We start from the raw sequence: 14,298 nt of genomic DNA, 5'->3' as shown, positions 1-14,298 counted from the left end.
TGTAACATTTAAGTAAGCAAAGCCTTGTCATCTTGTTTTTTCTTTCTCAAGCGCTGTACCCCTGCCAAGAGGGTAGGCAAATAGCCACCTAGGTTTTTGCCATCTCCCTGTCCAATTGGTGACATTGAAACCTGCTTTGTTTTTATTTTGTTTCCTTGGGTAGAGGTTTAGTCTAAACTTGATGACTCCCCAGAATAATTTAGCCAAGATCAGGAATACTGTGAATCAAGGATACAGACCTTAATGGTATTTTGTGCCATAATATGGCAGAACTTTTAAAATCACCACATAAAAATGTCAACAAACGATGCCAAGACAACGAAGTCTTCAGGTATGAAATAGAATTAGTGGTGTGGAAGAGTTAGTTAAGCACTGATGTATTTTTGTCAGTTAATTCAGATGAAGGGTTATGCTTGAAATTTCAACATTTTTAATCTTAAGTGGTGATGTTTATCTTAGTGTTTTGGAATAATTACGTTGTGTTTTATTTTAGGCAGGGCGATTTTAAATATCCCCCACCTTTACTGCCTTTGGGTTTTGTTGAACCTTAATATTCCAAGAAGGCTCAAGGTTCCCTCAGATGATCCCCAATATAGAGGGATTGTCTTGTGAGAAAAGCCTAAGCAGGTTGGAACGCTGCTCACAACCTCAGAAAAATGCAATGTGATCTTATTGAAACATATCGTGTTGTTAAGGAGGTTGATAGGTTGTGTTGAGGGTATATTTCCCCTTTATAGAGTCTAGGATGAGAGGGTACAATTTGAGAATTAACAGGTATCCATTTAAGACTAGGATAAGGAGAAATTTCTTCCGAGGGATGAGATTCTTTAGAAATTGTTAACACAGAGCTGTGGGGACAGAGCTCGAGTATATTTTAAGGTTGAGATAGATCAGTAGAGAAATCCAGGGTTATGGGGAACCCACAAGAAATTGAATGTGAGGAGTGCCTGATCAGCCATGTCCTTTAGTAAATAGTGGAGCAGGCTCAAATGGCTGAATGGCTTACTCGTTCCTATTTCTTAGAATTTGTGAGACCATACTAGCCTGCAACCAATTTTAACAGAACAAATGAGAGACCAACCATAGCCACTATTAAATATTTTAATATCGTTGTGCATGTCAAATTTTATCCATCTTCCAGATTATACTTGGCTGACCTGGATTCCATTCTCTCACCTTCCTCCCTAGCCCCCATCTTGCCCCAATCTGCCTATCAACACATTGTTCACCATTCACACAATGCTGCACTGCCCCATCTCTTATGCCTTCTCCAAGCCAAGAAACAAGAAGCCATGTGCTCCTAGACTGTGCAGCCTTCTGTATTATTTCTTAACAGATGGGGAGCCAAGTTTGTATATCAGGCTGGCATCTCAGTATGATACTTGTTAGTATGCACTCAGAAGAGCCACACTTCTGCAGCATTCATGGAAGCATGTTCTAGTCCCTAGAAGTGCACTACCTGCCAATCTGGAACTCCTGTCATCAGAAATCAGATTTTTTTAAAAAACAAAAATCCGTATTTTTTTATTTTCATGAAAAGCCAATGTAATTCTACTTTGTCTATACTTATACTTATACTTATAGCTATACTTAGTCATACAGATGTACAGCATGGAAATGGACCCTTTCGTCCAACTCGTCCAGGCCAACCATATACCCTAAACAAATCTAGTCCCAATTGCCAGCATTTGACACATCCCTCTAAACCCTTCCTATTCTAGGTACCTTTTAAATGTTGTAATTGTACCAGCTTCCTCCACTTCCTCTTGCAGCTTATTCCATATATTCACCACTTTGTGTGAAAACATTGCCCTTAGGTCCCTTTTAAATCTTCCCCTCTCACCTTAAACCTATGCCCTAAAATTTTGGATTTCCCCCACCCTGGGGCAAATACTTTTTGGCTATTTACTCTGTCTATACGTGTCATGATTTTGTAAACCTCTGTAGTATCATCTTTTGGCCTCTGTGCACTAGGGAAAGTAGCCCCGGCCTAATCAGCCTCTCCCTATAGCTCAAACCCTCCAACCCTGGCAACATCTTTGTAAATCTTTCCTCAACCCTTTCAACTTTCACAACGTCCTCCCTGTTGTAGGGAGACCAGAATTGCGCACACTATTCCAACAGTGGCCTGATCAATGTCCTGTACAGGCATAACGTGACCTCCCACTCTTACACTCAATAAAGGCAAGCATACCAAATGCCATGTTCATTCTCCGTCTACCTGTGGTAGAACTCTGAACCCACACTCCAAGGTTTCTTCACTAAGCAACACTTCCCAGGACCTGACCTTTTTAAGTGTATAGATCCTGCCCTGATTTGCCTTTCCAAAATGCAACATCTCACGTCTTATCTAAATTAAACTCCCTTCCATTCCTCGGCCCATTGGCCTATCTGATCAAGACCCTGTTGGATTTGAAGGTATCCTTCTTCGCTGTCCAGTACATCTCCAATTTTGGTGTCATTCAAACTTACTCACCATGCCTAGATAATAACATGTGAGGCTGGATGAACACAGCAGGCCAAGCAGCATCTCAGGAGCACAAAAGCTGACGTTTTGGGCCTAGACCCTTCTTCAGAGAGGGGGATGGGGTGAGGGTTCTGGAATAAATAGGGAGAGAGGGGGAGGCGGACCGAAGATGGAGAGAAAAGATGGGTGGAGAGAGTATAGGTGGGGAGGTAGGGAAGGGATAGGTCAGTCCAGGGAAGACGGACAGGTCAAGGAGGTGGGATGAGGTTAGTCAGTAGATGGGGGTGTGGCTTGGGGTGGGAGGAAGGGATGGGTGAGAGGAAGAACAGGTTAGGGAGGCAGAGACAGGTTGGACTGGTTTTGGGATGCAGTGGGTGGAGGGGAAGAGCTGGGTTGGTTGTGTGGTGCAGTGGGGGGAGGGGACGAACTGGGCTGGTTTAGGGATGCGGTGGGGCAAGGGGAGATTTTGAAACTGGTGAAGTCCACGTTGATACCATTAGGCTGCAGGGTTCCCAGGCGGAATATGAGTTGCTGTTCCTGCAACCTTCGGGTGGCATCATTGTGGCAGTGCAGGAGGCCCATGATGGACATGTCATCTAAAGAATGGGAGGGGGAGTGGAAATGGTTTGCGACTGGGAGGTGCAGTTGTTTGTTGCGGACTGAGCGGAGGTGTTCTGCAAAGCGGTCCCCAAGCCTCCGCTTGGTTTCCCCAATGTAGAGGAAGCCACACTGGGTACACACATTGGGGAATCCTCTACATTGGGGAAACCAAGCGGAGGCTTGGGGACCGCTTTGCAGAACACCTCCGCTCAGTCTGCAACAAACAACTGCACCTCCCAGTCGCAAACCATTTCCACTCCCCCTCCCATTCTTTAAATGACATGTCCATCATGGGCCTCCTGCAGTGCCACAATGATGCCACCCGAAGGTTGCAGGAACAGCAACTCATATTCCACCTGGGAACCCTGCAGCCTAATGGTATCAATGTGGATTTCACCAGTTTCAAAATCTCCCCTCCCCCCACTGCACCACACAACCAGCCCAGCTCTTCCCCTCCACCCACTGCATCCCAAAACCAGTCCAACCTGTCTCTGCCTCCCTAACCTGTTCTTCCTCTCACCCATCCCTTCCTCCCACCCCAAGCCGCACCCCCATCTACCTACTAACCTCATCCCACCTCCTTGACCTGTCCGTCTTCCTTGGACTGACCTATCCCCTCCCTACCTCCCCACCTATACTCTCTCCACCTATCTTCTTTTCTCTCCATCTTTGGCCCGCCTCCCCCTCTCTCCCTATTTATTCCAGAACCCTCTCCCCATCCCCCTCTCTGATGAAGGGTCTAGGCCCGAAACGTCAGCTTTTGTGCTCCTGAGATGCTGCTTGGCCTGCTGTGTTCATCCAGCCTCACGTTTTATTATCTTACTCACCATGCCTCCTGTGTTCACTTCCAAATCATTTATATAAATGACAAAAAGCAGTGGACCCAGCACTGATCCTTGTAGTACACTGCTGGTCTCAGGCCTCCAATCTAAAAAGTAGGCCTCCACCACCATTCTTTATCTTCTACCTTTTAAGCCAGTTCTGTATCCAAATGACTAGTTCTCCCTGTATTCCACATGATCTAACCTTGCTAACCAGTCTACCATGCAGACACTTGAGGAACACGTTATTAAAGCCTGTGTAAATCATGTCTACAGCTCTGCCCTTTTCCAAAATATTCTAAGCTCATGCGACACTATTTCCCATGCACAAAGCTATGTTGACTATCCCTAATCAGTCCTTGCCTTTCTCTATATGCATGTAAATCCTGTCCCTCAGGATTCCCTCCAGCAACTTGCCCACCATTGATGTCAGGCTCACTAGTCTATAGTTCCCTGGTTTTTCCTTACTACCTTTCTTAAATAGTTGCACCATGTTAACCAACCTCCCGGTCTTCTGGCACCTCCCCTGTGGCTATTGATGATACAAATATCTCGGCAAGTGTCCCAGCAATCGCTTCCCATAGGGTTCTAGGGTACACCTGATCAGTCCCCAGGGATTTCTCTACCTTTTATGCATTTTTAAAATGCCCAGCACCACCTCATCCAATATGGACATTTTTCAAGAGGTCGCCATTTATTCCCCCACAATCTCTCTCTTCCATACCCTTCCACACAGTAAACAATCATTCAAAATTCTTATTTAGTATCTCCCCCATCTCCTGCAGTACCATACATGGGTGGCCTTGCCGATTTTCAAGGGGCTGTATGCTCTCTCTAGTCACTCATTTGTTCTTTTAATGTATTTGTAGAATCCCTTTTGGATTCTCCTTAAACCTAGCGAGATTTGTGAAGAACTATGAAGAGCAGAAGAAAATCACCTATACAGCGTATTCAAAAAGAACGGGTACCCAATGAACACAGTCCGCTGATTTTCTCAGCAACAAACCCAAACAAACAGACAAAACATGCCCAGAAACTATAACCATTCTCCCCTCCATCAAAGACATTTCAGAAATGACTGCCAGACTACTCAGACCTCTTGGCATCAGGGTAGCCCACAAACCTACCAACAGACTAAAACAGCAGCTAATGAACTTTAAAAGACCCCATACAGACAACAAGCAAAACGTCATTTACAAAATACCTTGCAAGAACTGTGACACACACTACATTGGACAAACAGGCAGAAAGCTAGCCACCAGGATACCTGAACATCAACTAGCCACAAAAAGACATGACCCACTATCACTAGTATCCTTACGTACAGATGAGGAAAGACACCACTTTGATTGGGACAACACATCCATCCTAGGACAAGCCAAACAGAGACACGCACGAGAATTCCTAGAAGCATGGCATTCCAACCGGAACTCCATCAACATACACATTGATCTATCATCCTCCTGAGGAAAGGGAACAGGAAATAACATCACCAACCCAAGGAAACCTAAACATATAAATAGAAAGCGGGACATAACACCAGCGCTTCACCGGAGGCTCACTGATGTTACCGAAAATGGTGACGAAACGTCTGAAAACGAACCTTCCAGCTCAGCGTCCTACCCTCTAGCTCCTGTAAATTACTCATTGTCTCTCACTGCTGTTCCAACTGATCCATGTGAATCTTACTGGATTGCAACCAAACACTTCCACAATCATCAGTAACAACATGGAAACTCTCCCTGATCTCCCAGGAAGAATCCGTCACTCTACTTAAGGTCATCATTGTATCTTGACAATCTTACAAGTCCAGAAAATAGCTGTCTTAGTGCTTGAAGCGAGCATAATGTTTTTATATTTTTAAATTTTAATCAAGAGGCAGATCTCAATGACAACATATGTTCAGAAAAATGCCCCACTCTACTCCGTATTGTAGAATTCCAAAAGAAGAACAGTAAGGTTATCTTTTAAAAAGCCGCTTAGCTGCTCACCTGCTGTCAGCTCCCTCACACAGGTTTTTCCAAAGTCAGCTGTGAGTTTGGCTGTTTTCGTTTTTCTTAGAATGAACTCCAATGTCCAGAGATACTTGGAACCAGACAGCAGAAGCAGCAGCTGTGCAGGTTGCTGCTGGATCAGACAGCCATGTAGATTTCTTTCTCTGTTTTGAATCACTGGCCGTGTGGTCACTGCCTTTGTGTCTGTTCTGTTGGCGATGCATTATCCTCTGGACAAAGCAGTGAATTTGCAATGTGACAAGTTTTTGTATGGACAGTTTCCATTGTGAATATTAACATTGGAAAATGCTGACTGGAAGGTCATGCCTATAAATGATTGAATGGTAACATAATGGCAATCTCTTCTACTGTTTTCCATAGTCTGTTAATAATGGTCTTTCTGGACTGTAAAGGCAGCCTTTCTTTTACATCTGTCTTTCATTGTTCAGCATGCAAGTATGCACACATGTTCTTCCCCTTTTTTTCTTTGTTTAATTTTTCCCCCTGTCGTTTTCTCATTCATCTTTTCTTTCCTTGCCTCAAAGGGTCAGGAGGGATCAAATCTGAGGCTGCATGGGGAGAAGAAAGAGACTTCAAGTGGTGAGACCAGAGAGAGGGTGAGGTTATGAATGGGGGTGAGCAGTAACAGGGCAAGGCCATGAATGGAATGGCCCAGAGGGAGAGATGGCAAAGCTAGGAGAATAACACTCATTCAGTCTGTGACTTCAGAGGCTAGGAACTTTCCCAACCCGAAACGTCAGTTTTCCTGCTCCTCTGATTCTACCTGGCCTGTTGTGTTCCTCCAGTTCCACACTGTGTTATCTCTTACTCCAACTTTGGCAGTTCTTACTAGCTCAAGGAAAGGATGGAGCCTGATTCTATGACGTGATGCGCATTGGTTAATGGTGAGGGGGAAAGAGGAGGTATGGAAAGCAAGGCTGCAAGCTGGTGGTCAGTGATGAAAGATCGGGTCGACTCAGTCTGGGAGCTGTACATGAGGAAAAACCTTTCATGATTACATTCCAGCATAAGATACGTGAGTGGGACTACAAGGAAAAATTAAGTGGCATCAATAAATTTAACATGGCCTAAAAGTCTTTATTAGTCAGTGCATTGAGTATAGGAGTTTGGATGTCATGTTGCAGTCGTACAGGACATTGGTTGGACGCTTTTGGAATACTGCCTTCAATTCTGGTATCCTTGTTTGTAGGAAAGATGGTGTGAAACTTGAAAGGGTTCAAAAGATGTACAAGGATATTTCCAGGAATTGGAGGGTTTGAGCCATAAGGTGAAGCTGAATAAGGTGGTGCCTTTTTCTCTCAAGCACTGGAGGCTGAGAGGTGACCTTTATAGAATTTTAAGGGGTATGGGTAAGCTGAATAGTCAGGGCCTTTCCCAGAGTAGGGGGAAACAGAACTAGAAGGCATTTGTTAAAGGTGAGGGGGGAAAGATTTAAAAGGGACCTAAGGGGCAAGTTTTTCATGCAGAGGGTGGTACATGTATGTAATGAGCTGCCAGAGGAAATGGTGGACGCTAGTATAATTATAACATTTAAAATGCATCTGGGTGGGTATATGAATAGGAAGGGTTTTGAGGGATATGGGTGAAATTCTGGCAAATGTGACTTTTTAAATTCACTAACAAGACAGGAGCAATGCTAGCTAGGTAGCATTTATTGCCCAATTTTTGCCCAGAGGGCAGTTCAGAGTTAACCCCACTGCTGTGGGTGTGGAGTCACATGTAGGCCAGACGAGGTAAAGATCGCAATTTCCTTCCCTAAAGGACATTAGTGAACCAGATGGATTTTCCTGACATTTGACAATGAATTCATGTTTATCATTCGATTCTTAACTCCAGATATTTTATTGAATTCAAATTCCACCATCTCTCCTGGCAGGATTTGAACCTTAGTCCCCAGAACATTCTCTGGGTCTCCTGGATTAACAGTCCAACGATAATACTGCTAGGATAATGCCTTCCCATGCCAATTAGATTGATTTAGGATATCTAGTCAGCATGGACGATTTGGACCCAAGGGTCTGTTTCCATGCTGTACATTAAAAAACCACTAAACATCATAATATATTACTACAAGCATTGGCATAAAATTGACAGACGACAAAAAATACAACTACGAACAGTTTAATCAGATCTAGGGTTAAAATAAATATAGAAGCTTCAACACGAGTGTTCCTAATCTTTGATTCAAGAATGAAATCTGAAATGTGCAGATAACGGGAGTTAAGTGAAACATTTAATTTAAATTCTGTATAATTCCAAATCAGCATAAAGGGCTGATTGGTGAGTCATTCTTTTAAGTTGGTTAACAATCTAATAAATACAGGCCTGGCAGATCGCCATTGTTCCCTCAAAGGTAAATCTGCTCCATATGAGAACCTCAAGATGCCTCTTTGGCTGTATAATCTGAATTAAATCTTCTTTTCTACTCCTTCATTGTGGTTATGTAGCTTGATTAATGAAAATCTCTCTCAAATGAATAATTAACAGTGAAAAGGGAAATTACATAATCATAAATATGATTTTGATTAAATATGTTACAAAAGAATTTCTGTGTATTTAAGATAATCAAAGAAACAGGCATTAAGAATCAACCACTTGTCCAGGAATTATCAGCTGGAGGAATTCATGGTTTTGCTTTTGAGCAGCAGCAGTCATTGTGTGCATCCTTGAAGCTAAGAATAATGTAGATAATACATTCTCGACCAGGGAAGAGGTTGCATGACCAGAGATCATGATCCATATTGGCCCTCAACATTATAAATACAACGAGCCCTGCAGGCAGAGATAAGGGAGATGGGAATGGAGGACCTTTAGTTCCTCTCCCCATTACTTCCAGCGCCAACTGTGAATGAATATAAAAATAGGAGGTTAGAGCAGCTGAGTGCATGGCTGGAGAGATGGTGGAGGAGGAATGGCATTAGATTCCTGGGACTGGTTCTGGGAGAGACTGGAGCAGTACAGGCCTGGTGGGTTGCACTTGTCAGAACTATGACCTTGTGGGTACATTTCCTTGTGGAGTTGAGGGAAATATAGGTGCAGGAGGAGGCTGCTCAGTCCTTCAAGCCCACTGCGCTATTCAGTATGATCATAGCTAATGATACAACTCAGTACTCTGTTTCCAATTTCTTCCCGTTTCTTTACCTCTAAGAACTACATTGAAATCCTCATTGACAGCATTCAGTGCTTTTAGCCTTAGCTGCTTTCTGGGGCAGAAAATTCCACAGGCTCAAGTGAAATGAGGAAATTTCTCCTTGTCCAACTTGGCAGGAGGATGAACATCAGGTTGTAGTTATTATAAAAGTGAATTAAGGCATAAAAGATTGAAAGAGATATAAATAGCACTGGAATAAGAGATAGTGAAATATTAAATAAGAGTGAGGATATGCAATGAAGTATAAATTAGAATGTGTGTGTGTGTGTGTGTGTGTATACGCATGGTCTGGCAAGTAAGTTTGGTGAGCTGTCAGTGTGGATAACCACATAATATGATGTTGCAGAGCTAAAGAAGAACTGGTTCAAAGCATTCAGGACTGGACCCCTGTTTATTTCTAGATTAAAGGTGTTCTGGAAAAAAAGGGTTGTTTAAGAAGCTAATTGTAGAACTGGAAGGAGGGTGTTCTGGAGTGATTAAAGTTCAGAATCCATTTCCTTAGGGGTGAGGAACAATGTCTGCACATCTGCATATGTTCAAAAGATCACCAAATGCAGGGAACGAAATAGAGAAACTAGCTTCTGAGAAAATTAGAGAGGTCCATAAACTGCAATGTTTTTGTCATCTTGGACTTTATATTCGTGGAGGGTAGGATACTAATAATGTGAAAGAAAATGACGGATAATAGATTCTGAAATGAGCTCACAAGAAATTTGTGATTTGTTATGTTCCTGGTCCAACAAAAGAGATAACATTGCTGGATTGGGTTGTAGGGAGTGAGCTGAGTCAAGTGAATCGGGTCGATAAGAACACATTTAGAGAGAACAAGGATTGTACTATTTATAGGTTTCTTTTTAAGTTGTATACTGGTTTTATAATGGGCCGGATAAATATTTTGAATCCACTTCATTGTCAAGACAAAATAACATAAGATTGAAAGAATTTAAGTCAGAAAACATCAGTGTTAAGTTCAGAAACAAGTTTAGTTCCTCTCCTAGAAGGAATTCAAAGTAGTTGAGGGAACCTGTTAATTCAACAGAATGGTTTAGTTTTAGTTTTCCAAGCTAGGAGGGTTTAGTTAGAAATCTGCAAGTTATTAGAGCTGAGGCAACTTGGGCTTTCAGATTGGTGTAAAGTTCACTTTGGTAGACATGGAAAGGAGAAACTGAATTGTCTCCACAATCCATGGGAAAGAAGCAATAAGGACTTAGTGAAGTAGAAACTTGAATTGAGTTAGAGGTGTAATTTCTCTGGACTTGATCATCTACAAGAAGTTGTATTAGGGAGCATGTTGAAATTGTTTTGAGATCTTTCTGACCATCTTCAATATTTAGACATCTAGGTTTGTGTTTTAAACTTTTTTTGTGTAATAAACTCCTACTCTGTTAAAGAAAACCTGCAGCCTTGTGTGATTGTCAGTAACATGTCACCTAACCGGCAAAACAAACAAGCAAACATGTATTCTGGCAATGACTTGTTCAGTAGTGACTTGGGGTTGTAACAAAGGTACTATTTCCTCATGCTTTTGACAGTGAGTACTTGAGATGCTACATGGGTTAACGATAAATAAAGCTTGCTTGTACCTAAGTTACTAGGACGAGCTGAGATGCATTTGAAGGAAGGAGAGAGAAAATTGCCAATGCGGAGGCAATGATTTTGCAATCCTATTCAGATACTGGGCTGGTGCTGGAGAACTGGAGCATCACAAATGTTGCACCTTTTTTCCAAAACACAAAACAAACTAACCAGTTTAAACCATTGTGAAAAAACTTTTTAAGCATGATGAGAATCTAGGGCTAAATTAACAGTCGCTTGGACAAATGTGAATTGACAAAGTTAGTAAGAATTTTCGTCCTGGGATGGCAAAGCTGACATGAGGAGATTTTAAGTCCATTAGAATTATACTCCCTGGAGTATAAAAGAATGTGGTGGGATCTCAATGAAACTTAAAATTCTAATGGACCAGATATGTTCAATCCAGGATGTTGTCAATGGTGAGTTTGTCCTGCCATCCCAGGAATCAATTTAGTAAACATTCTGAGCACTCCCTTAATAGTAAGGACCTGATCCTTCAGATAGAGACAAAAACTGCACACAGTATTCCAAGTATGGCCTCACCAATGGCCTGTATGATTGCAGTAAGACATCCTCACACTTGTACATTAATCTTCTCATTGTAAAGGCCAACGTAAAGTTTGCCTTCTTTATTGCCTACTGTACTTGCACACTTTATTTAATCAACTGGTGCAGAAAAACACCCAAGTCTTGTTGAGCACTTCCCTCTCTCAATTCACAGCCATTTCCTGCTTTCATAGTTTTGCTACCACATGGATAGCCATTCCCCACAGATGCAAATTTTTGAAGCTGTGTAAGATTATCAGATTTGGTTTTGTAAAGAGCTGGCATATTGGCAGTAGCCTGATTGGCGCCTTTGTGTTAAAATTATTCAATGGCTGCATGATTCTAGTCAAGGTGTTAAGACAGCAAGTATAATTTTTTAAATTGCGAAAGATGTAGTCTTAGTTTTGTTTGACTATGTATTTTGTATGTTTAAAAATTAGGGTTTCAACATCCACTTCCATTATAGAAGTAATAATTTACAATGGAAACTTTTTCTGCGGGGTCGCCAATTTACAAGCATCTGACTTACAAGCATTCATACTTATGAATTCATTTTCAAATTTGGGTGTAGCCTTAACGATTTGATATACAAACATTTCCCCCACTTACAAATGGCATCTTTTGTCCTGCATTGAATTCTGACTTGTGTACAAAGCATTTGTGGACTGATTCACACCCTGTGTAGATAACAACAATTGGCAATTGCATGGTAGCAAAATTCTCCAGACCCAAGATACCTAATTGATGTATTTCTTATTTACTGTAATTAAGATATACGGATGATAAACACCCTGGTGTTCCAGCTTTAAATTACATCTTGTAGAGTAATTGTCTAGAATGTGAAGAAACAAGGCTTGACTGTTATAAATATTTGAACTGTGGAATGTTAGTTTTTTTAAAGAATATCGCTTACTGTCTTAAATCAAATCTGGTGTGGCTGTGTCACAACTTTTCAGATTTTAGCTGGAGGAGCACAGCAGGCCAAGCAGCATCATGTATACATGGAACTTCCAAGACTCTAATCCCTTTGAAAACTGCTTTGCTAGGTGCTTATTCTAAGATATTGAAGAATTGTTTTCTTAATTCTGCATAGAAATGCATGCTGGAATTGACTTCAAAGCTGGATACATTTTATTACTATTTCTGCAAAGTAATAAAAACAATTAAGTTTTTTTTGTGGTAACTGTTCCCTGTTTTCTCTTCTCAGTGCAAGATGGGTAACTCAGACAGCCAGTACAATCTGCAAGGAAATAAAGGCAATATTGAGGGGAAGTCGATGCCTATTGGCAGGCAGAAGTCATGTGCTCTCAAAATTCGAAATGTTCATGCCAATGATGAAAAGTCACGCTCTTCTTTTGGCTGGGGATATAGTGGCAGCAGCATAGGTTACAAAGCAAGATCTCTGGGCAAAAACTGCCTTTTTCAGCACAAAAGCAACCAACGATACACTTTCAATAGTTCTGTACGTCACAGTGAGCCTACGATGAGTAATAGTAAAGCATACGTCAGATGCCTTCAAGGTCACCTGGGGAAATATGATCACGCAAATGATAATTTATCTGCAAACAGTTTTCGTTGCTTTCATCTTAACAAAATAGACAATCATTTTAAAGCTCCAGAGTGCAATGAGTATGTTTTAAAAGGACATAGGATAACCGAAAATATAACTCAATTCAAGAAATCAGAAGGAGAAAGCAGTCCAAAGGTTCTCATCAAAACTTTGGGGAAATTTGATGGGGATGCAAGGGTTGAGTTTCACAGTAGCAGTGGTGATGGTGGTAGCAAAGCACCCTGTGATGAATCCCAAGGGCCAGTTCAGCTTTTGAGATATTCTCCTGCAATGGAATTGAGTAAACGAAATGATGTGCAATTTGATGGTAGTAAAGGAAACCGAATGGACCAGAGTGCTCTGCTTGGTGAGGAGCGATTAAAATCGAGCAAAGGTAGCTCGATCAGCTCTGAATATTCCTGGCCGGAGTTGCCCTGGGGACACCATGCTTACATCAGTGATTTTGATAAAATGCGCATAATTGAGAAAGTTACTGAGACAAGTAATCTTGAAAGCATTTTACCAAATAATGAATATCTCTTCCAAAGATCATCTCTCTCTTCTCTGCAAATGCTATACAATGATGCCAGTGTAGGACTTTGCATACCTTCAGGGAATGAATTTTCAGTAAGCTGCAGAAACATGGCTTTTAATCCTCACAACTTGTTTGATAGAAAATTTTCTAACTGCATGAGTGCTCTATCTGACGAAGAGGATAGAGGAAGCACACAATATACCTCTTATACACTTCCATGTCGAAAGCCCAAACACTTCTGTGATGATGGCTCTTCAAAAGTTGCCCTGAAAGGTCGAATGCGGCGTTTAAGTGCTTGGACTGGCAGTCTCACAAGAAAGAGGAGGAAACTACAGGTACGAACCTTTTTTGGTTTGGTGGAGTTTGACAGTTATGACATTGCCATTTTAAATTAGAACATACACATTAAATACTCTCAGAAGAAGAATGCTCTAATGTTAGAACCTTTAGTGGATTGTTAAATGTGAGTTTTAAAATTAATCATGAATTGCATAAGCCTTTAGAAAAGATTCTTTGCTGGAATACTGATTTTATGCTCCGATACTGCAGTGCTGTAATCAGCTACATAGTAACAATGCCATTCAAATATCAATGTTGGTTTTATTGTCATAATTTAATAAAATACAGACCGTTATGCATTCTGATCACCTCATCGCTTTCCCTCAGTACTTTTTCTGATTTGCTTTCTGATCCATGCCTTATCTTAATTTAATTTAAATTTTATTCTCTATTGTACTTGAATACATCATTCGAAACAATTTGATGTTTCAAATGTCAAGTCAGTTTGCCTAGTGGTCCCCGTAATTTCTGGGAAACAATCATGCTTTTTACTATCTCTGAAGTCTTTTGAGTAAATGTCATAGCTAAAATAGAGTACTATATCATGGGAAGAAGCCGATTGTGTCTGTGCTAGTCATCCAACACCTGACTACTCCTCTAAACCCATTGTCCAGCACTTGGCCCGTAGCCTCATGCGATGGCATTTCAAGTGCTCACCTTCCTTCTCTGCCCCAAGGCAAACAACGCCAGTCTGTCTCTT

The 14,298-nt window shown here is 41.5% G+C and overlaps 1 protein-coding gene across 2 annotated transcripts in view; it reads left to right on the top strand.

Annotated features, from left to right (window-relative positions):
• tiam2a (TIAM Rac1 associated GEF 2a) overlaps positions 1-14,298 on the top strand; it is a 350,324-nt gene that overhangs the window by 132,168 nt on the left and 203,858 nt on the right. For both annotated transcript variants that reach the window (XM_059648488.1, XM_048536148.1), the window contains exon 5: positions 12,383-13,594. In XM_059648488.1, the coding sequence (XP_059504471.1) occupies positions 12,383-13,594 (1,212 nt within the window). The remainder of the gene's footprint in view (positions 1-12,382; positions 13,595-14,298) is intronic.

Source organism: Stegostoma tigrinum, chromosome 9 (genome assembly GCF_030684315.1).
Source record: "Stegostoma tigrinum isolate sSteTig4 chromosome 9, sSteTig4.hap1, whole genome shotgun sequence".
NCBI lineage: Eukaryota > Metazoa > Chordata > Chondrichthyes > Orectolobiformes > Stegostomatidae > Stegostoma > Stegostoma tigrinum.
The sequence above is the reverse complement of the archived record's forward strand: the minus strand, read 5'-3'. Positions and strand labels throughout refer to the sequence as shown.